This window comes from Canis aureus, chromosome 1, assembly GCF_053574225.1.
Source record: "Canis aureus isolate CA01 chromosome 1, VMU_Caureus_v.1.0, whole genome shotgun sequence".
In the NCBI taxonomy this organism is placed as follows: Eukaryota; Metazoa; Chordata; class Mammalia; order Carnivora; family Canidae; genus Canis; species Canis aureus.
The window spans coordinates 95,633,372-95,654,967 of NC_135611.1; the positions used below are offsets into that span (position 1 = coordinate 95,633,372).

The window sequence follows — 21,596 nt, forward strand, 5'->3', positions numbered from 1 at the left end:
ATGATCTAAAATGGTCCTTTTCCCGAGGTTAAATTCCAACAGATTTTTGAAAGAACATGAAGTTACACAGAAAGGCATGAAATAGCTCTTACCACCTAAACCAGAGCTAGCAAGAAGCCAGATGGGATTCGTTCACTCCTTCAACAAATACTTGCCGAGTTCCAGCCAAACACGGGCACGGGCACTGTATCCAGGACTAACAGGAATGGGACAATCCCTGTCCTCAGGCAGCTTGGGATCTCCAGCTGTCCTCCCTAAGGTGACTGTGATAATTAACTTCAAGGGAGGCCTGGGTGGCTCAGGGATGAGCACCGCCTTTGGCTCATGGTGTGATCCTGGGGTCCTGGGATCAAGTCTCCATATCAGACCTGCTTCTCCCTCTGCCTATGTCTCTGTGTCTCTCATGAATAAATACATAAAACCTTTAAAAAATAATTTTTTAAAATTAACCTCGAGCCATCAGGGATAAAAACAACATTGACATATATTAAAGCTAAAAGGGAAAGAAATGTAAACTCCTGGTTTATCTGTGCAAAGTAGTATTACTTAGTGATTGATGGTCTTCTTGCCATTTGTGTGTCTACACTGCTGTGAAGCAGAGCAATTACCCTGCACATCTTTAGCCATTCCAGATTTAACTTTGCTGAGCACACAGTGAATTCATGCCTATTCGGGCTTTACTGTTTTCATATTCATGCGATGTGGCTGGGTCCCACAAATTTAAAGAGAGCCAGAGCAGCCACAACTGCTATTCCTTCAAGTACAAGAAAAAAAAAAATGAGTAACGCTCAAAAAATAGTATCTAAGAACTGATCTTAAAAGCTAAAATATTATGGCCAATATTATTAGACCTACAATGGTCACTGCCTTATGCGCCTTGGCAGGCAGGGACTGCTAGTACTCTTCAAATGCCTTAGCATTTCAAAAAGCCGCGTTTACAATTATTACCTAGTCAACTGGAGACCAACCCTCAAAAATGGTGCATGAGGTCCCCAGGAAGTTCACAATGGTTGTGGAAATGATTTCAGGTATGGAAATCTCAGGGTCTGGCCACAGGCCGACTAAGCAAACACATCCTCATGTTGAAGAGCACATGAATAGCAATCTTTTTTTTTTTTTAAGATTTTATTTTTTTTATTTATTTGAGACTGAGAGCGAGCTTAAGCAGAGGGAAGAGGCAGAGGGAGAAGGAGAAGCAGACTCTCTGCTGAGCAGGGAGCCCAATGCAGGACTCAATTCCATGACCCTGAGATCATGACTTGAGCTGAAGGCAGATGCTTTACTGACTGAGCCACCCAGGGCCCCAAAGAGCAATCTTTTGAACACTTGGCTGGGCTGGAAAGAGAGCAGAGGGAGATGTCCCACCTATACTACAATGTGACCATACAAACCTCTGCTGAGCACAAAATTCTTTCCAGCACAGAAACAGGAAAGTAAAGGAGTAAGTAAAGCACATCCCACGTTGGTGCTAAGTCCCGCAGAGACAACAAACCGGGGTGGAGGCAGTGCCAGTGGATACAGAGTGGGCACTGGGAGTCAAAATAGAACGGTCAGCAAAGGTTGCTGAAAAGCAGACATTTGGGCAAAAATACTAAGCAAGGAAGGAAAAGAGTGAAATGGTTGTCAGGGGAAAGGATGTACCAGAGAGAGGTCAGGACAGGGATAAACACTCAGAGGAGGGTTTCCAGGAACAGGAAGTTCGCCTGGAGTCCGCGGGCTGTGTGGGGGCAGGAGGGTGGGCATCGCGTTGGGAGGCAGGGGGCCAGGCCATGTGTGACCTCCTAGAGCCCAGCAAGGATGCTGGCTTTTATTTAAACAAAACAAAACGAAAAAGGCAGTTCACCCATTTCTCTCACCCCTCCACCCTTGCCTCTGGCAACCACCCACCCAAGTTGTTCTCTGCTAAAAAATGTTCTTGGTCATGGTGGTTCTTTGGAGGGGTTCACGGAGGGGTTAGATTCTACACATAAGTGCAATCACATGGTATTTGTCTTTCACTGACTTATTTCACTCAGCATAATACCCTCTAGCTCCATCCACGTTGTCACAGATGGCAAGGGCTCCTTCTTTTTTATGGCTGAATAATATTTTAATATTTCATTGTGTCTGTATGTGCATATACATACACATATATCTCACATTCCCTTATTTGTTCATCTATTGACAGACACTTAGGTTGTTTCCATGTCTTGACTATTAAAAATAATGATGCAGGGATGCCTGGATGGTTCAGCAAATGAGCGTCTGCCTTCAGCCCTGGGATCAAGTCCCACATCGAGCTCTGCACAGGGAGCCTGCCAATCTCTCTGTATCTCTCATGAATCAATAAATAAAAATCTTAAAAAATAATAATAATGATGCAACAAACATAGGGGTGCAGATACCTTTTCTAGTTAGTGCTTTTGCTTTTGCTTTCTTCACGTAAATATCCAGAAGTGAAATTGCTGGATCATACAGTAGTTCTATTTTTTTGTATTTTGAGGAACCTCCATAGTGGCTTTTTCACATGTCCTATAATGGAATATAGTGGCTGCATCAGTTTGCACTCCCTCCAACTCCCTTTTTGCATTCACTCCACATCCTTGCCAACGTTTATTATTTCATGTCTTTTTGATTCAACCCAGTCTGACAGGTATGAGGTGACATCTCATTGTGGTTCTGACTGCATTTCTCTGACGATGAGTGATGCTGAGCATTTTTTCATCTACCTGGTGGCCATCTGTGTGTCTTCTCTGGAGAAATGTCTCCAGAGAAATGTCTCTAGATCTTCTGTTCACTGTTTAATAGAAATTGCTGGTGGTTTTTGCTCTTGAGTTGTAGGAGTTCTTGTTACAGTCTGAGATGGCTTCTCCATGTGGCAACACCCCCAGCAAGTGGCCAGCTCTGGTCAGGAGGATCAAGAATTCAAATCGAGAACCCTGTCCCTGTGCTTCCACCTCTGCTTTGAGGCTCTGGTGAAAAGTCACAAGCTGAGGAGGCTCTGAAGCTTGAACTCCTTCACCCAAAAACTTGTGATGCTCAGTAGATCCCATCACCTCTCTGCACCTGTTTTATGTTATTTTAAAAAAGGAGCACCTGGGTGGCTCAGTGGTTAAGCATCTGCCTTTGGCTCAGGGCGTGATCCCGGGAACCTAGGACTGAGTCCCACATCTGGCTCCCCACAGGGAGTCTGCTTCTCCCTCTGCCTGCGTCTCTGCCTCTGTGTGTCTCTCATGAATAAATAAATCTTCAAAAACAAAAAGATATGATTACATCAAATAAGAGTGCTTTGTCTTCTAAATACATAAGTTTAGGCAGCCTGGGTGGCTCAGTGGTTTAGTGCCGCCTTCCCCCAGGGCCTGATCCTGGAGTCCCAAGATCAAGTGCTCCCTGCATGGAGCCTGCTGCTCCCTCTGCCTGTGTCTCTGCCTCTCTCTCTCTCTCTCTCTCTCTCTCATAAATGAATGAATGAATGAATGAATGAATAAATAAATCTTTAAAAAATAAACACATACGTACATACATACATAAGCTTACACTTAACGAATGCTTGCCATGTGGCATCTGGCTCATCTTTCACAGGTACCATCTTGCCACACTGAATATCAGCACACTGAGTATCAGCAACATCTCCCCTTGCCCTTCCTTCCTCGGGGGCAGCTAGAGTTTGCCCTGGGCCCGCTGGCTCCCCGCAGCCTTCCCTGCAGACCCACTGCCCCCGCTTTCCTGGCCCTGCAGGGACCTGACCCCGGGCTGGATGGACACAGGCTCCGTCCCTACCCCACCTGGCTGACCCCAGGCCAGGCCCAGATAGCCCGCAGCTTCTATCTCCCAGCGCCCTCCATTCCCCCCATACCCTCCATCATTCCCCTGTATCCTCCATCACCACGCCCTCCATGGCACACCAACCTTCACCCCCATCCCCACCTGCCCTCCGTTCCCCCCTTACCCTCCGTGCCCCCTCCAACCCCACACGCCCTCCATGGCCCCCATACCCCCTCGATGGCCCGCCATCCTCACCCCCATCCCCACGCGCCCTCCGTTCCCCCCATACCCCCTCCATGGCCCGCCATCCTCACCCCCATCCCCACACGCCCTCCGTTCCCCCCTTACCCTCCGTGCCCCCTCCAACCCCACACGCCCTCCACGGCCTCCATACCCCCTCCATGGCCCGCCATCCTCACCCCCAACCCCACGCGCCCTCCATGGCCCCCATACCCCCTCCATGGCCCGCCATCCTCACCCCCATCCCCACACGCCCTCCGTTCCCCCCTTACCCTCCGTGCCCCCTCCAACCCCACACGCCCTCCACGGCCTCCATACCCCCTCCATGGCCCGCCATCCTCATCCCCATCCCCACGCGCCCTCCCTTCCCCCTACACCCCCTGCGCCCCCCTCCACGCCCACGCGTTCTGCGTCCTCACCACACAATGGGCTTCCGGGGGCGGGGCTGCGCCTGCGCACAAACCACCACCACGGGGCCGCTCCCAGGGTGCTGTGCGGCGGACTCCCGTGAGGCCCTGCGCGGCCGCCTGGACCCCGCGGAGGGGACACGTGGGGTCGCTGTGTGTTGCCGCAGGTTCCCGCGGGGTTGTGGGCGGTGGGCTCGGCCCTGCCCCCGCTGCAGCCCGCCCAGCCCCGGCCGCTCCCCTGGACACTGCCGCTCGCTGTGGGTGCGGGACCGGCGCCTTCCAAACCCTGCAGAGCAGGTAGGTTAGGGATTGCTGTGATGGGGGTGACGGCGGCGGGGAGGTGCGTCCAGCACGGCGAGCTCTGTGAGGGGGCGGCGGGCGGGGACATTCGGAGGGACAGTGTGCGAGGGGGCCGGGTTGCCTGGATGGAGAGTAACTGTGCGAGGGGGCCGGGTTACCTGGATGGAGAGTAACTGCGGGGGCGGAGTGGGGGCAGGTTACCTGGATGGAGAGTAACTGCAAGGTGGAGGGGGGGCAGGTTACCTGGATGGAGAGTAACTCTGTCTGACGGGGTCCAGCTTATCCGATGGAGAGTAACTATGCGAAGGGGGATTGGATGGAAAGTAAATGCAGCATGGCTAGTAAAGGTGCGAGCGGAACCGCGGAGATCTCAACACTGCAGGTGGTTAGCTTTGCTCTCTGGGAGGGCGGGTCTTAGGCACTCAAGCCCTGTGGTCCTGCTAAGGTTTCTGAGCACTTTAGGGGACAGGTTTCAGGTCGTCACTTAAGTTAATCCCCTTCTGAAGCAGCGTTTCAGAGCCCGCTTGTTGAAACCTCTTCCTGGCATTCGTGTCCATCACGTAGTGGTGATTCCTTTTCAGACCTTCCGTGGTGGTCCTGTACCCCAAGTTGCTTCAACTAGTACTTCCGCATCACCTGAATACCTCAGTTGCTTGAGGACACACGTCCCTCCTGAGCACCAGGCCACCTGCTTCCTGAATGTGCCCCCTCGCAAGCTCTCCCGTGATCTCAGACCCAGCACCTTCCACCGCATGGTTGATCCCCTGTCCTGTGTTCCTGACCTCACAGGATGATAACGTTCACCCACATGTCAGGCCCGAAACGCTAGTGGTCATGCTTCAAGTCATCATCCTCATGTCCGGAAAGTTCTTAAGTCATTTATCTTTAAAGCCCTCTACATTTCTTAACCTCAATTACTGCAACTGCCCCCATTGCTCTGCAGTCCGTCTGTATTACCACCCGGGCAGTCTTTTCAAACTGGAGTGTTATTAATGTTCATTTCTCTGTTAATAATTCAATGTTTTCTGTCCAAACCAAACAATGTTTTCTGAAATCCAAACCTTATGGAATATACTTAGGGCCCTGGTCTATTTGACCTCTTGTCCTCCATTTTTCCTGGGATTGGACTCTCACCAATACTGCACACTTCATTCCAACCACACAAAATTACTTGAGTTTTCAGTACTAGCCATAGTGCTTCATGCATCACCATCAGTATTTCTCAACCTCCACAGTACTTACATCTTGGGCCAAATGGTTCTTTGTTGTAGCCGACTGACCTGTGCATTGGAGAATGTTAAGGAGCATACTCGACCTCTGCCCACTAGATGCCAGTAGCCGACCCACCCCACCTGGTTTTGACAAAACAAAAAAGCAAAACCTTCAGCTTTTACCAAATGTTCCCTGAAAAATAGTCTACACTTGCAATCAACTGATATATGCATTTACAAATGCTTTCAGTTTTGCCTATGTTGAATAGATGTCTGATAGACAATCCCAATTTGAGAATAGGTGAAGGAATGACAATAAAAATAAAACAAATTCACAAAGTGGGTCATTTTGCAAATAACTGATCTTATCTCTTCAAAAATCAATGTTACTTACCAGATAGAACAAATCATTAAAAATTTAAAGTGAAGACTGCCAAAAATGGTAAATATGTGGATAAATATTAAATTACCTTTTTCTAAAATAAATTCTTGGTAGCTTGCTATTTAAGCAAAAGTAATACCTAAGTATGATGATACAATAAAAAAATACAGCATATATAGAAACAAAATGTATTACAAAAGCACAGAAGGTTGGAGAGGGAGATGAGATAGGTTGTTAGAGGTTTTTACAACATAAGTGAATTGGTATCATTTCAGGGTAGATAGTGGTAAGTTAAAGATGCAGACTTGTGATACTGTGATTTATAATAAGAAATTTATATTTCTCTGTCCCATTTCTGGCACAGAGCTTCTAAAACCCTTGGAATTTCGTAAGTGATGAGAGTGATCAAGGTGTCTTTTGTTATGTTAAATCAGGTGACTTTAGAAAGCACCTGATTTAGGTGCTTTAGGGAACTCAGCCACCTGCTTAAAATGTAATTAGAAGGTTAGAATTTACAGATCCACTCTCAGTCTCTGGGAGGGAGAAGGGCTGGAGGTTAAATTCATTACCAATGACCAATCAGTATAATCAATGATGTCAATGTCAGGAAGCCTCCATAGAGACCCAGAAAGACAAGGTTGAGAGAACTTCAGGGTTGGTGAATACATACAGGTTCAGGGAGATGGTGGATTTGGAGACAGCCTGCAAACTCTGTGCCCTTTTCATATAACTTGTCCAGTTTCTCTCATTTGGCTGTTCCTGAGTTCCTTTTATAATAAACCAGTAATAAGTAAAATGTTTCTCTGAGTTCTCTGAGCCACTCTAACAAGTTAATTGAACCCAAGGAGGGAGTTGTTGGAGCCTCTGATGTATATCCTATACATGAGAAGCACAGGTGACAACCTGGGCTTGAGACTCATGTCTAAAGTGGAGGGGAGTAAGCAGCCTTGTGGGACAGAGCTCTTAACCAGTGGGATCTGACACTATGTCTGGGTAGATAATGTGAAAATTGAGTTTAATTGTAGGATGCCCAGCTGGTGTCAGAGAATTTTTTGGTGGTGTTGGAAAACTCATGCATCTTAATTGGTATCAGAATTATAATCTAAATTGTAGAGCAACCACCAAAAAAAAAAAAAAAAAAAGTACAAATAATAATTAGAGAAAAATTGGATAGTAAAATATACAATTCAAAAGAATACGGGAACACAGAAGAAAGAAAAAGAAGATAGGACAAATAGGATGACATATCAAAAACCAAACATGTCAGTATATTTTTATTAAAGTGTTCTAAATACTCCCAATTAAAGCATAAACATTATGAAACTTAATGAAAAGGAAGACCTAGCCATAAGTTATATGTAAGAAATGCATTTTAAATCTAAAGACACATATAGGTTGAGTGAAAGTTGGAAAAAAAGATATACAGTACAGATTCTAAAATAACATGACATGGTAAAGTGGCTAAATGAATATTGGATGAAGGAGACTCCTTGATAAGGAATGCTTCTAAAGAGAAAGATGAAATTTTTATAATGATGAGATCAATTATCTTATCTAACATAACCTAACTGCATGAGAATCCAAAAAAATGCTTCAAAAGTATATGAAGCCAGAATTGTTGGCTGTTAAATGAAAAAACAAAGAAATCCACAATTATGATTGAAGATTTTCAAAGATTTATTTCAAAAAGACTTGAAAATTTGAAGCTTGAAAAACTACAAAGTTTTTGGTAGAAATATTGCCTTAAACAGCTACAGACATCAAAGAAGCTCTGCCATGTTATGTATTTTTTAATATGATTATGGCTCTTTTAAAAGAATTTGCACCACTTTAGGAATGTTTTTGTCATCCAAAGAAGGTCAACTTTTTTTTTTTTTTTGCCTCTTCAGTTACAGAGATTATTGCCAAATAATGGCTTATTAACAAAGGTTATCCTAAAGTCAAAGCAAAACACATCCAGAGTCAGAGAGTAATCAATCTGTATGGATACACAGTACTGTTTATTTGTTCACAAAATGATTTGGGGGCATATGTTACAATGTGTATCCACATTTGTTCTATATTTATGTTATATGGAGGCTTACATACCGAATTTCAGTTATTCCACACTCATGGAAAAACAAATTGACGTTACACTTCCATTTATATTTAACTACATAAAGGTTTCCTTTGAAGTTTCACAGAGAAATAAACATAACACTGATGTGAACAGAGATTTCTGCCCAAGTTTCAGAAATTTATTTATTTTTCTTCCAAATAACATCAAATAACATGTGGTTCTGGAGTCGTCCTTCTGGCCCACATGTGAAGGATGGTGATCACAGCCCTATGGGCAGCCTCTCCTTCCCTCTGGGAACTCTGAAGGAATATCGTCGCTTGCTGTGGAGGTGTCGGACCATTTGCTTCTGATGACTATCTGATGTTTCGGGAAATACCAGCTCATCTCCATCTACACATATTTTTAAATATAAAACATTAGCGTCCTTTAAACTGTTAAAATGCCTCTCCATCCATTAATTTCACATTACTCTCACAAGGAACTGCACAAATATACTGCTCTTATTTTTAAAAGTTAAAACTGGATGCTTATGGCATCCGTTATCAAGAATATGAAGGGAGCACTCATGAACAGAATATAACTTTCAATTTAAACAATACTTGAAAAATAAATATGCACTAACGTATATCTATAAACCAAAACCACTTCTTTAAGAAGAGAGCAGTTGCATTGGTGTTCTTCCACTTTGATTGGCCCTCATGTGTCTGTGCTGTATTCCTCCTACCAGAATTTTGTGGTATAAGGGCATTAGAATATTCTGTTGTGCTGCAGGATAAAATGTAAAGGGTGACTCTTTCTATAGATAAAAACAATTACTGTAACAAAACTAGTATTTCTGAGGCCCACAATAGGAGGAAGAGGTACAAAGATGGGGTAAAGTGGCTCCCCTCCCCACCAATTCCCTTCTACAGAATGGAAGAATCAGCCTCTACTCTCTGCCTCTTCTGATCTTGGGGAAGGATGCAATCTTCTTTAGACCCCTAGAAGTCCAGAGCCCACTCTATTTTAGTTCTTAATGTCAAGCAGTAAATAAGAACTGTCACCCTGAAACCTTAAAAACTGTCTTAGACTTCAAAAAGAAAATAAGCTTGTAACAAGTTAAATTGAGTCTCCCTCAAAATGTACTGATGTCCTAACCTTCAGTACCTGTGAATGTGAACTTATTTGGAAATAGGATATTTGCAAATGGTCAAGTTAAGTTGAAGTCATTGTGGTGACCAACCTGGAGCAGGTTGTCTCTCTCGGCCTTCAAAGGGAGCAAACCCTTCTGACACCCTGATCTTGAACTTGTAGCCTCCAGGACTAAGCCAGTACATTTCTGTGGTGTAAGCCCCCTGGTCAGTGGTACTTTGTCATGGCAGCCCTAGCAAACTAATAGTTAGCTACACTATGTGTGCATTAAGGGAGAAAAAAAGAAATGAATCCATGTGGCTTTTTTCATACCACAAATCTCCTAGAATCTGAAAATATAGATGGAGACAATTGAAGTAGGACTAGGGACCTGCATCTTCTTAGCAGCACATGCACTGCAGCTTGGTGCACTCAGCTTGTTAGAAAGTGGGTGAAGTCTTCACAGTGGACATTGTAAATAGTGATTATGTTGTTTACAGGTGCTTATGTCCAACCATGCCTAGATAGGTCCTGCTGGAAAATAAGTGGTGTGCCAGAAATGAATGTTTTATCTCCATGGATATGCAATGATGGAGAATCACTCTTTGCCACTAGGGCATTGGATCAATGTCAGATCTCTGCTCACTTGCTCTGTGACCTTGGGAAGTCAGGTAGAGATATGGTCTCTTAGAAGTAGTTCTACTAAGAAGAAGTTGTTTCTTACATGTCATCTTATTTGTGAAATATATTAATCTAATTGTCTCCGAAAGTAAAATATTTAGGGATCCTTCACTATTCAGGGGTCGAACCTAAAATAATAAAAAGCAAGATTACTATCTCAACAAATACTTTTCAAAATTAAGTTGTAGGTATGTATTTTAAAGTTATAAATATCTTTTTAAAAAAAAAAAAAAGAAAATACCAATCAAAGGGGTTGGATGTTGTTATAAAGTCATGGATAAAATTTCAGAAACATGAATATCATAGGTTAAAGAAATCTGAAAGTTGACAACAAATAGAAATACATTTAATTTTTTTTTTAAGATTTATTTATTCATGATAGTCACACAGAGAGAGAGAGAGAGAGAGTCAGAGACAGGCAGAGGGAGAAGCAGGCTCCATATAGGGAGCCTGACGTGGGATTCAATCCCGGGTCTCCAGGATCACGCCCTGGGCCAAAGGCAGGCGCCAAACTGCTGCACCACCCAGGGATCCCTACATTTAATTTTTAACGTAACTTTTTAAAAGTTATTAGTGACTTTTTAAAGGCTATCACGTCATAAAAGGTTATCTTCAGAAGATTCATCTGCCTCAAATTCACTTTACCAAACAGTTAAGATGAGTGATTCACATTTGGAATGCTAGAAATTTTTCACATATTATGTACTTGGACAGTCCTTGCAAAAGCTTTTCCCACAGCTGATATTGTTTAAAGTAAGGCAAAATCAGGATCCCTGGGTGGCGTAGCGATTTAGCGCCTGCCTTTGGCCCAGGGTGCGATCCTGGAGACCCGGGATCGAATCCCACGTCAGGCTCCCGGTGCATGGAGCCTGCTTCTCCCTCTGCCTATGTCTCTGCCTCTCTCTCTTTCTGTGTGTGACTATCATAAATAAAAATTTTTTTAAAATTGTTTTAAAAAAAGTAAGGCAAAATCCCACATAATTGTGACTACTTTCTTCATCTTATTCCTATATAAACTTTTTTTGATACATAGCTCATGCTTTGTATAATTATCCCAAAATTTAATTTTTCTTAAATCTTCAGTAATCTTTCCTTACAGAATGGCAATCTTTTACATTTTTATTTGTGTTTATTTGTGTAGTAGAGATAATTTTTTATTGTAAATTTGTAAAATCCTAATTGAGAATCTGAAACACAGCTTTGGTTATGTATTTTTCTTTTTTTTTTTTTTCTTAGCATATAGAATTTTCCTTCTTAAGATGCAAAATTATACTAAGTGAAAATTAGTAACAAATAAAAGTAACAACTGAATGTGGGATATAGTATCTACAGTGTATGATATAAATAAATACATAATAAATACTATTTATATCATGACAATCTACTTCATATAATGCAAGTATGTATCACAAAATAGCTTTTATACTAGTAATAAAATTAACCAATTTGGGTTTCTGTGTGGATTTTCTACTTTCAGTTCAGCTTCCAAATTAGTAAATACACAAATGAATATTCCTGTTTCCATTTTTAGTCAGTAATTCATAAGTCACATGATCTCAATGTCAAATCACCTTCTTGAGGGGGACAGTCTGGATCCATTCCATGGAGTTCACATCAAAGATGTCCACTGCATTTTCACTGTACACGGAGAGATATGGGGCATTGTAACCTGGGAGATGGGGAGGAGGTGACAGCGAGTGTGGGCTTCAGGATTCATTTTTTAACTGAATTTTTTTATTAAAATAAATATAAATTCACATGCAATTTTAAGAAATAATACAGAAAGATCTCTTGCACACTGTGCCTAGTATCACCCAATGCAAGATTTTGCAAAACTAGGATCCTTGACATTGACCAAATCAATCAACCCATCCTAGGTAGATATCACCAGTTTACGTGTGTGTGTGTGTGTGTATGTGTGTGTGTGCATGTGTTGGTCTAAACAATGTTATCACCTATGTAGATTCTTATATCCACCACCACAATCAAGATAATATTTATACCACCGCAGGGATCTCTCAGGGTTTTTATAATCCCACCTACATCCCCCTCTTTCCCTAACTCATGGGAATCAATAATCTGTCCTCCATTTCTAAAATTTCATCATTTCAAAATTGTGGTATGAATGTAATCACACAGCATTCATGATGAATTGTATTTGCTAAGTCCTAATACATTAAAAAAAAAAACTCCAGAAAAAAAAACTTCAGATTGAAAACCTGAGAGAATCTCATTATAATCTAATTATAGAATATTAATTATAATTAATGTCCATTAATAGTCCATTTGCTGTCTCAAATATTTTAATATGGTTAAAATAAATAAAAACAAATGAGGTACATGGGTTACATTTTAGAGTTTGACACAAACAGTGAAAATCTGACAAAAAGCTTTCTAACATTTTCATCTAAGAGCAGTTTTATTGAGTAATTGTATAACATTCCAAAACCTGCAGCTCCTAAACTAATTCAGCTCACAGCAAGAATATAGTGTAAGATTAGAAAAGTATGTGTGGAGAGTGAAGTTAATGAACAAAGCAGTGAAAACTTGGAGCCACTAACATTTTTGGAACTTTCTACATTACCACTAATAATTTATGACTACAAAATTCTCACCTCTCAACATGAATATCTCTCCATTAAAACAGCAGCAAGGCTCTGGTGGTGCCATCCTTCTTTTCTTATAGTCAAGCTCTTAAGAGTGCCCTCTATCTTTCTTCCCCGACTTCTCAGCCCTACTCACACCTTCATCCAAGCAGTCTGACTTGTGCCCTAGTTCCTCCATTAAAACAGCAAGTCATCAACCACCAATTATTGCTGAAGCCAATTGACATGTTTCAATCTGTCTTGCTTGACTGCTCAGTGATACTTGCCTCCCAGAATTCTTTTTTGTGGCTTCTTGCCCCTGACCATCACTCTAACATTTGCATTTCTTGGTTCTCTGACCTGTGCTGCCTCCCTGTGTCCAGGGAATCAGGCTGACAACATAAGAAACTTGTAATTTATTTTAGCATTGCCACAACTAGATGAACAGACATCATGTGCCCCAATGTGCTTCAGTGTGGCATACACAACACTATTAATGAAGTATTCTTACTAAAAAGTTAGAGTTCACTTTCAGTTACAGGAAATTTAGGATATAAAAGAAGAAAAAAACACACAATGAGGAAACATTCAGATTGTGGAACATCCTACAGGACAAGGAATCAGTGACATGGAAGAGTACTCAAGATGAGACGCTATTTAAGGTCTAACAATAACATGCAATGTGTGCACCTTCTTCAGATTTTGACTGCAAGAAATACATTATCAAAAGAGACATCTTTTTGATAATCAAGGAATATTTGATTATGGACTATGTATTTGATGTCAATGAGAACCACTGATAATTTCTTCAAGGGTAATGATAGCAATGTGGTTTTATGAAAAAATGTCCAGAGTTTTAGAGATGTAATGTAAAATGTATAGAAGTGGAATGATAACTTCTGGGATTTTATTTGAAGTGTTTCAACAACACAACAAAAAAATAAGTTAAATGGTCACAACCTTTGTCCCCTGTCCATCTGAGTCCACCTTTCCTTGTATTTTATTAGTAAATATCAGTGGTATCCACTCATTTGCAAATTTTGACATCCAAGAATCATTACTAATTGTCCTGTCCCTTAGCTTCAACTTCGAATCAAGTGTAAAGTTTTGTCAGTTAGATCTCTTCAATATCCCTCAAATTCTCTCCTCTCCACCCTAACTGCCTCTACCTTAATCCACAATTTCTACAGTGACCTCCAAGTTGGTCTCTGGGCCTCCAGCCTCACTTTGCATCATCTTTAATCTAACCATTGGAACCTGGGGATTTTTCTGAAATGCAAATCTAACCATGTGCCTGCAAAACACCTGTACTATGGCTCATGAGACTTCCTCCAGCCCCATCTCTTGAACTGTCATCTTGAACCCCATGCCTGAAACAGTGAACTTATTATAGTTGCTCACAAAGTGCAGTGTGGATGGCCTGTTCCAGTTATGACAGAGCAGATGATATTGAACATACCCTGCCACCATCAATAATAATAAAACTGGAAAAAAATGTATATGAAAAAACTTTTTAGGTATTAGTATACAGCACAGGACTGCCATTCCTAAAAAAAGGGGAAAGACATAAGGGAGATCCTATATTCCCCTAGCTTTCTGCTAGGGAAAATCTCCAAACTGTTATGCAGAAAAAATGGAGCCCAAGAAGAGAGTAGAAGTTTTGCTGGGCAGAGGAAACAGATTCTAATGTGTCTGGAATTTGCAAGGTAGAGTACACAGAGGAAAGAGCCAAGACAAAGGTTGTCCCAGACATCTACATACCAGTTCCCTCAAAGTCCCTGGCCAAATCCAAAGCTGCTCATGAACAGAGCAAAATTCCATGAGACCTGCTCAGAGCATTGAGGGATGAACAAAAATATCATAGATAGTACAGTGCTGGAAAGACATTAGATTTCTGACCTAGACAGAGTGGATGGAGAAACATTGGCAAAAAACCTGGGCATTTATTTGAGGCCCCAGAAAGGCCATTCTTTAGGAGTAAGGACTAAAAGAAAAACCAAAATAGACCCATTCTAACAAAGTCTAAAGCCAAGTATCAGCAAAACCAAGGTGGCTAGTTCGTCAGATTAATTGCCTATCAGAACAAAACATACAATACTCTCTAGAGAAATACATAATACAGTCTAAAGTCCTTATGTCATAACATTCATAACATTCAGCAAAGGATAAAAAAATAATAAGATATAAAAAAGGAAAATATCCTTGACCAGGGGGGAGTGGAATTTAATAGAAACAGACCCACGGATGAGCCATATGTTGGAATAGTTATAAGTAATTATTGTAAGTAGTTCAGGACTTTGTAAAAAATATTAATATATTAGAAGATAGGACAATATCACTAAGTGGAAATTTCAAAAAACTTTAGATTATAAACACAAAATACAATATCTGAAATGCTTAATTCCTGGATAAGCCAGGGGGAAAAGATCAGAGAAATTGAAGATGTAACCAATAGAAATTATTCAAACTGAAGCAGAGAAAAAAGGATTAAAAAAAAAAACCTCAATGACCTATGAAACAAAATCAGGAGGTCTGGAGGGGCCTGGGTGGCTCAGTCAGTTAAGCATCTGGCTTTAGCTCAGGTCATGATCTCAGGGTTCTGGGATCCAGCCCAGTCAGGCTCTCTGCTCAGTGAGGAGTCTGCTTCTCCCTCTGCTCTCCCCTCCTCCGCCACTCCATCCACTCATGCGTGGGCATACTCTCTTGAATAAACAAATATATTTTAAACATGAGGTCTGATAAATGTGTAATTTGATCCCCAGAAAAAATAGGTTAGAAAAATTTGCGAAAATAAAATGCCTAAAAATTTTCCAAACTTAATGAAGGATATCAATCTTCAGATCCCAAAAAGTTCTGAACATCCCAAGCAGAATATATACAAAAAAAACAAAGCTGCATGTAAGCACATCAAATTACTGAAAACTAAAGATAATGAGAAAAAATTTTAAAGCAGCTAAACAGAAAAAAACAAAGGGAACAACAATGAAAATTATTGATTTCTCATCAGAAATAATGGAAGTCAGAAAAGAGTGGAATGTGTTTTAAAGTATTGAAAGACAAAAATACTTCTCTTTCTTTAGCTGGCCTTCCCTGACTCACTGTTTTAGATTAAGCATACCTTCTTTGGGCCCCTGTAGAATTCTCTGTTCTCCTATCACAGCACTTGTTTAATTATGGGTCTCATCTCATGATTATAATCTCCACACAGACACAGACTAGTCTATCTTATGTTTAATATTATGCTCTTAACCCTTGCCAGAGTTAAGTTGCTCATATTAAGTGCCCAATACTATTCTCCAAGTAGATTTTAAAAAGGCTGTATTTAATTTATAAAATGATGGCCTGCTTCAATAAAATGTGAAATGAGCTAAAACTATTTAAGAACATTACATGTATACTTTACATAAACTAAACCTAAAAGCCAAAAAATACTTTGGTAACTATTTCTTACGGTTTATGAATGTGCATGTGATTTTCAATGACCCTAAAGATAATCTATTTAGGAGCTTACAAGAAGCAATTTGAATTAAGGATATATTTAGGGTAAATTTTCCTGTGAATATAGTAAAAAGGTTAACTTATCACATGTATGACTTAGCTATAACTTCATTATTCTATTTAAAAAGAGAAAAATCAGGAAGTTATCTTCAGTGATGTTTTCAAAAATCAAATCTGTCATTAACAATAGAGGAAATAGAAATAAAATTTTTAAAAAGGGAAGAGAGATACAGAAAGACAAGGGAACAAATTGTAAGATAGCCTTACAGCAATAAGTTGGCGTTGCTGGCCACATCAGTTCAGTTGGCCTAGATCGGAGGCCCCTGCTGTCCGTGTAAATTCCGATGCTCTTAAAACATAACAGGTACTCAATACTGGAGATCTCAATTGCACAGAGAGCATCCACTGGTTGATGCACGATAAATGACAGTGTAGGGTCATGTGAGTGGAGCATCCTGTATGGACTTCCTTCTCTCCTCAAGGGGTATCTCAGGAATCCTGACTGGAATCCTACACAAAGCTGTTCACTGAAGATGGCCATCCACTGGACATTGGCTGGGATTTGGAGCTCTTTAAATTTTCTGTGAGAAATTTTCTTGCTCTGAAACAGCTCATAACAAAAGACTTGGCTTTTCCTGGCCACACAAAGGCATGTGTGAGCCCCTTGGCACACTGTTCCAGAAGTCATTGTGTGACACCCTTTTGTTTCTGCCAGCTTGTGAATGTCAGTCTTCCGTCCATCCAAAGCCAACATGGGGAACAGTTGCACATGATGACTTCGCCCAGAGATCACTGCAACCATCTGGCCATGGGGAATAAGCTCAATCTGATAAATCTTCTTCATGTCACCAACCTGAATAATTTCTACACAAATAAACATAATTTTATGTCATTTTCAAATTTAGAATAATCTCTTTATCTTGAATGTACTCTTCAATTTTACAGAAAAGCAGTTGAAAAAGGCAAAGATGATCTCATAAGTCTTCTCAATGTTATTAATATGAATAAATTTTTTACAAATAAAATGGCAAGTCACCTTCACATTATCAATGTCTTATTTTAAAAAATTTTAATGAGGTATAATTGAAGTATACCATTATATTAATTTCAGGAGTACAACAGAATGATTCAATATTTGTATATACTGCAAAATGATCACAATAAGCCTAATTAACATCCAGCATCATATGCATTTAACAAAGTTTTTGTTCATATGAGAATTTCTAAAATCTACTCTCTCAGCGACTTTCAAATATACAATATAGTATTATTAACTATAGTCACCATGTTGTACATCATACCTCCAAGACTTATTTATTTTATAACTGGAAGTTTGTACCTTTAAGCCCATTTATCCATTTTTCCCCCCACCCACCTCTAGCAACCACTAATCTGTTCTCTGTTATCTATGAACCCATTTTGTGTGTGTGTGTGTGTGTGTTTGCGTGTGTTTCCAGGTGATTGTTTGGTTTTTTGTTTGTTTAGATTCCACATAAAAGAACCATCATATGATATTTGTCTTATTTTACTTAGCATAATACCCTCAAGATCCATCCATGTTGTCAGAGATAGAAAGATGTTCTTTTTATGGCAGGATAATATTCCATTGTATAGAATACCACGTTTTTTTATCTATCCATCAATTGATGGACACTAAGGTTGTTTCATATCATGGTTATTAAAAATAACTCTTCAGTGAGTGAGCAAAGGGATGCCGATATCTTTTCCAGTTAGTGTTTTTGTTTTCTTTGGATAAATCACCAGAACTAGAATTGGTAGGTCATTTAGTAATTCTATTTTTTTTTAAGAACTTCCATACTGTTTTCCACAATGGCTGAACCAAATTACATCCCCACCAGTAGTATATGAGTTCCCTTTTTTCCACATCCTTGCCAGTACTTGTTATTCCTTATCTTTCTGATAATTGCCGTTCTAACAGTTAAGAATAATATTGTAGTTTTGATTTTCATTTTCCTGATGATTAAGATGTTAAGTGCCTCTTCATTGTCCCTATTGGCCATCTATATGTCTTTCTTGGGGACAAAAATGTCTATACAAATCCTTTCCTTTGACTATTTTTAAATCAGTTTGGAGATTTTTTTGTTATTGAGTTATATGATTTCTTTATATATTTTAGATATATACCCTTTCAGATACGATTTTGCAGATATATTCTCATATTCAGTACATTGCCTTTCTCATTTTCTTGAAAATGAAGCCATTTGAAAAATGGTTTCCTTTACTGTAAGAATGTTTTCTTATTTTTAAATTCTCTCCTATTTATTACTCCAGTGGGTCTAAGTCAGGTTCTAAGAAAATCAAAGACATAATCTCAGGGTAGATCTGGGAGGGATAGAAAAGGATAGGAAGGGAAAAGAGACCAAAAATCATATAAGTTAAAAATAAAAGTAATTATTCCAGAAATAACAATTATCTTAACAATAAAATTAACATAATACCATAATAAATATTTATTTCTTTATTTAACTTATTAAGTAAATTAGCATAATAAACTTAAGCCCTGAGATTCTAGGCAGCAGGCCAAACACCATTCAATGTCCAACAAATGGAAACATACTACTTTTTTATAAGAGTAAAAAATGTTGGGATCCCTGGGTGGCTCAGCGGTTGAGTGTCTGCCTTTGGCTCAGGGCATGATCCTGGGGTCCTGGGATTGAGTCCCACGTTGGGCTCCCTGCATGGAGCCTGCTTTTCTCTCTGCCTCTCTCTCTGTGTGTCTCTCATGAATGAATAAATAAAATCTTTTAAAAAAAAGTAAAAATGTCCTTTTTTCTGGCACTAATCCTTTATTATACAATAAGTGTAATGAATGGCTACTGTATGCTAGGCACTGTTTAAGTGCATGGCGTGTGGTGTCAAACAACAAGAGACCAGCTCCTGCTCTCATGCTGGACACCTGGTGGACTTTTCATGGGCCTCCCCAGTGGCACTGAGTCACCCACATAGCACAGGAGGCCTTCAATGCAGAACACAGCTAGTCACCTTCAAATGCAGGTTCTCCTTAAGCTCAGCCATGGTTCAGGTGCCAGACATTCAAGAGGACAATGGTATTGAATGGCTCTGATTTCATCTAGTCCCCCATTTCTCCCTCAAGCAACTGTGAGCACCCAGACAAAAACAAAGAATTCTGCTATTCTCTAGGAACTATTCATTTATATGTTGTTAATCATTGTGGGGCCGATGTTATGGGGGGAGGGGAAAACAGAACTGTGTGTTCTTTCAGGTGCCAACTTGGAGACAGCTGAGTTCTTTTTTTTTAAATTGTTTATTTATTTATGATAGTCACACAGAGAGAGAGAGAGACATAGGCAGAGGGAGAAGCAGGCTCCATGCAGCGGGAGCCTGACGTGGGATTCGATCCCGGGTCTCCAGGATCGTGCCCTGGGCCAAAGGCAGGCGCGAAACCACTGTGCCACCCAGGGATCCCGACAGCTGAGTTCTTATGGTGGATTTATTGTATAAAATCACCTATGAAGACATTTAGACTCTGGGGATTATGGATCTCTGGATATTAGAAAAGTCAACATTTGACTTAAAAACACATCAAACCAGATCTAGAAGATTTCTTTTACAGAAAAAAAGGAACAAATCTGATACTGTTATTTTTAGAGTTATAGCAGAACAGTAAAGACTCATCTTACCATCTATGGTAACGTGCACAACAAATAACCCCTCTTCATTTCCCAGAGCAATTCTTTTGTGATCTATATTTGACACATAAATATAAACGTCAAGGGTTTTTTTTTTTTGCAAACATTAAGTAAAGCTATTAAAATAAACTGGACAAATTTTTCAATATGAAAAAAGTTTAAAAGTCAAATTAGATACATATTTAGCATATATAAAAATGAAAAACAATAATAAATTTGTGCTATTATTTTTCTTTCAGATTAGAGAAGTAAAAATAAAACATGACTTTTCTCCTTAGAGAGATCATATAATCTTTACAAATACTTGAAAAGAAATTTAAGTAATAGTATATTTTTAAATTCGATATGAATAAGTAACTATCTCCTAAGTGAAAAAAAAAAAAAGTGTCATTAATTTATCAGTGCTCCTGGCCTGAACTGTAACAGCACTGAGTGTATGTAAAAACACACTGAGAACTAAAACTTAAGAGTGCAAAGATGGTACTTTATTGAGCAAATGCTTTGAATACAAAGCACAGAACTATACATATATTAGCTCACTTAATCCTCTTCATAACTGGAAAGCAGGAATTATCCGTTCTTAACACATGAGCACAGTAGTAACAGATTCCATGTTACATAGCAATAAGTAGCAAAGTGGCTTTAATGTAAGAAATGATATTTGGGAAATGAAAATATTCTTGTTTATTGAATATTGATCTTAACAATTCATTCCTTTGCTCACTTATTGTTCATTTATTTATTGAGTTATGGGTATTGGGAATACAGATATTCATATCTGTATGGTCTCTGCCCCCAAGGTCGGTAGCTCACAATGACTACACAGGGTCACACTACTGGTGCATTGGAACCAGATGGGTTTGGGAACTCAGAATTATTCAGACTCAAGAAAGGTATTACTATATATTAAAGAGACATCATTTTACACAGGGCCTGGGGAACCATCATAGAATCAATATATTAATATTTTGCAGAGTGGTAATGGGCAGGCAGGCTGCGGGGAAGGTCTGGCTGACATGTGAATTGTGAATAAAGTTGTGGTTTTCAGATCTCGATCTGGATACTGGGATGAGGCACACGAATCTAGGGCATAAATGCTGTAAATTCATACCTATGATTGCAGCTGTCTGGGTGGTTTTGATCAGGGGCAGACTACTATCATAAGCCTCTTTTAGAACATAGACTGAGCGGTCTCTGGAGTGACTTTTTCTCAGCATCCTGTGCAAGTCACTCAGCACTCCCACCCACTCACACTTGTCATTCTCGCTGTCTGCAAGGATTGGTACTGAGTACCTATTGCTAGGCGCCGAGAGCTGAGAAGCCGTAACCTGCAATGATTTAAGGAGTATCTCAGTTATAAGAAAGCAGAGCTCTTTAAGCCTGCCTGTTTAGCATTTTTCATCAAAATCATCATTGGTAGATGACACTTCTAATACTATTACACTCTTCCTGGGTAGTAGAATGAATGACATAAGCATCAGAACCCAGGCCAAAAGCAAAATGTCAGAATTACTTCTATTTTGATCCTCATAAAAATGCTGGGTATTCTAAGTAATATTGAACTCCATCAATGAAAATGTTTACAATTTATTGAGTGTTGACTCTGTACCAGGAACTGCTCCAATAAAAGTACATAGGTTAATTGATTTAATACCCATGGAAAACTCAGCAGGTAGACACCATCATTCTGTCCATTTTGCAGATGAGA

The 21,596-nt window shown here is 40.1% G+C and overlaps 1 protein-coding gene and 2 long non-coding RNA genes across 22 annotated transcripts in view; 1 reads left to right on the forward strand and 2 right to left on the reverse strand.

Annotated features, from left to right (window-relative positions):
• The window catches only part of LOC144320859 (uncharacterized), a 43,475-nt gene extending 39,631 nt beyond the window's left edge, over positions 1-3,844 (reverse strand). For all 8 annotated transcript variants that reach the window (XR_013386498.1, XR_013386505.1, XR_013386504.1 and 5 more), the window contains exon 1: positions 3,517-3,844. This is a non-coding gene — a long non-coding RNA (uncharacterized LOC144320859). The remainder of the gene's footprint in view (positions 1-3,516) is intronic.
• A 624-nt stretch (positions 3,845-4,468) lies between these two features.
• The window catches only part of LOC144320873 (uncharacterized), an 83,649-nt gene continuing 66,521 nt past the window's right edge, over positions 4,469-21,596 (forward strand). For all 3 annotated transcript variants that reach the window (XR_013386509.1, XR_013386512.1, XR_013386511.1), the window contains exon 1: positions 4,469-4,688. This is a non-coding gene — a long non-coding RNA (uncharacterized LOC144320873). The remainder of the gene's footprint in view (positions 4,689-21,596) is intronic.
• LOC144320828 (serine/threonine-protein kinase MRCK alpha-like) overlaps positions 8,113-21,596 on the reverse strand; it is a 66,010-nt gene continuing 52,526 nt past the window's right edge. For 7 of the 11 annotated variants that reach the window (XM_077909860.1, XM_077909840.1, XM_077909825.1 and 4 more), the window contains 6 exons: positions 21,000-21,216; positions 19,880-19,942; positions 16,485-17,081; positions 11,706-11,803; positions 10,178-10,262; positions 8,113-8,733 (listed from right to left, as the gene is read on the reverse strand). In XM_077909860.1, the coding sequence (XP_077765986.1) occupies positions 8,603-8,733; positions 10,178-10,262; positions 11,706-11,803; positions 16,485-17,081; positions 19,880-19,942; positions 21,000-21,216 (1,191 nt within the window). In that variant the 3' untranslated portion in view covers positions 8,113-8,602. The remainder of the gene's footprint in view (positions 8,734-10,177; positions 10,263-11,705; positions 11,804-16,484; positions 17,082-19,879; positions 19,943-20,999; positions 21,217-21,596) is intronic. The other 4 variants (XM_077909814.1, XM_077909883.1, XM_077909829.1 and 1 more) reach the window with 4 other exon arrangements.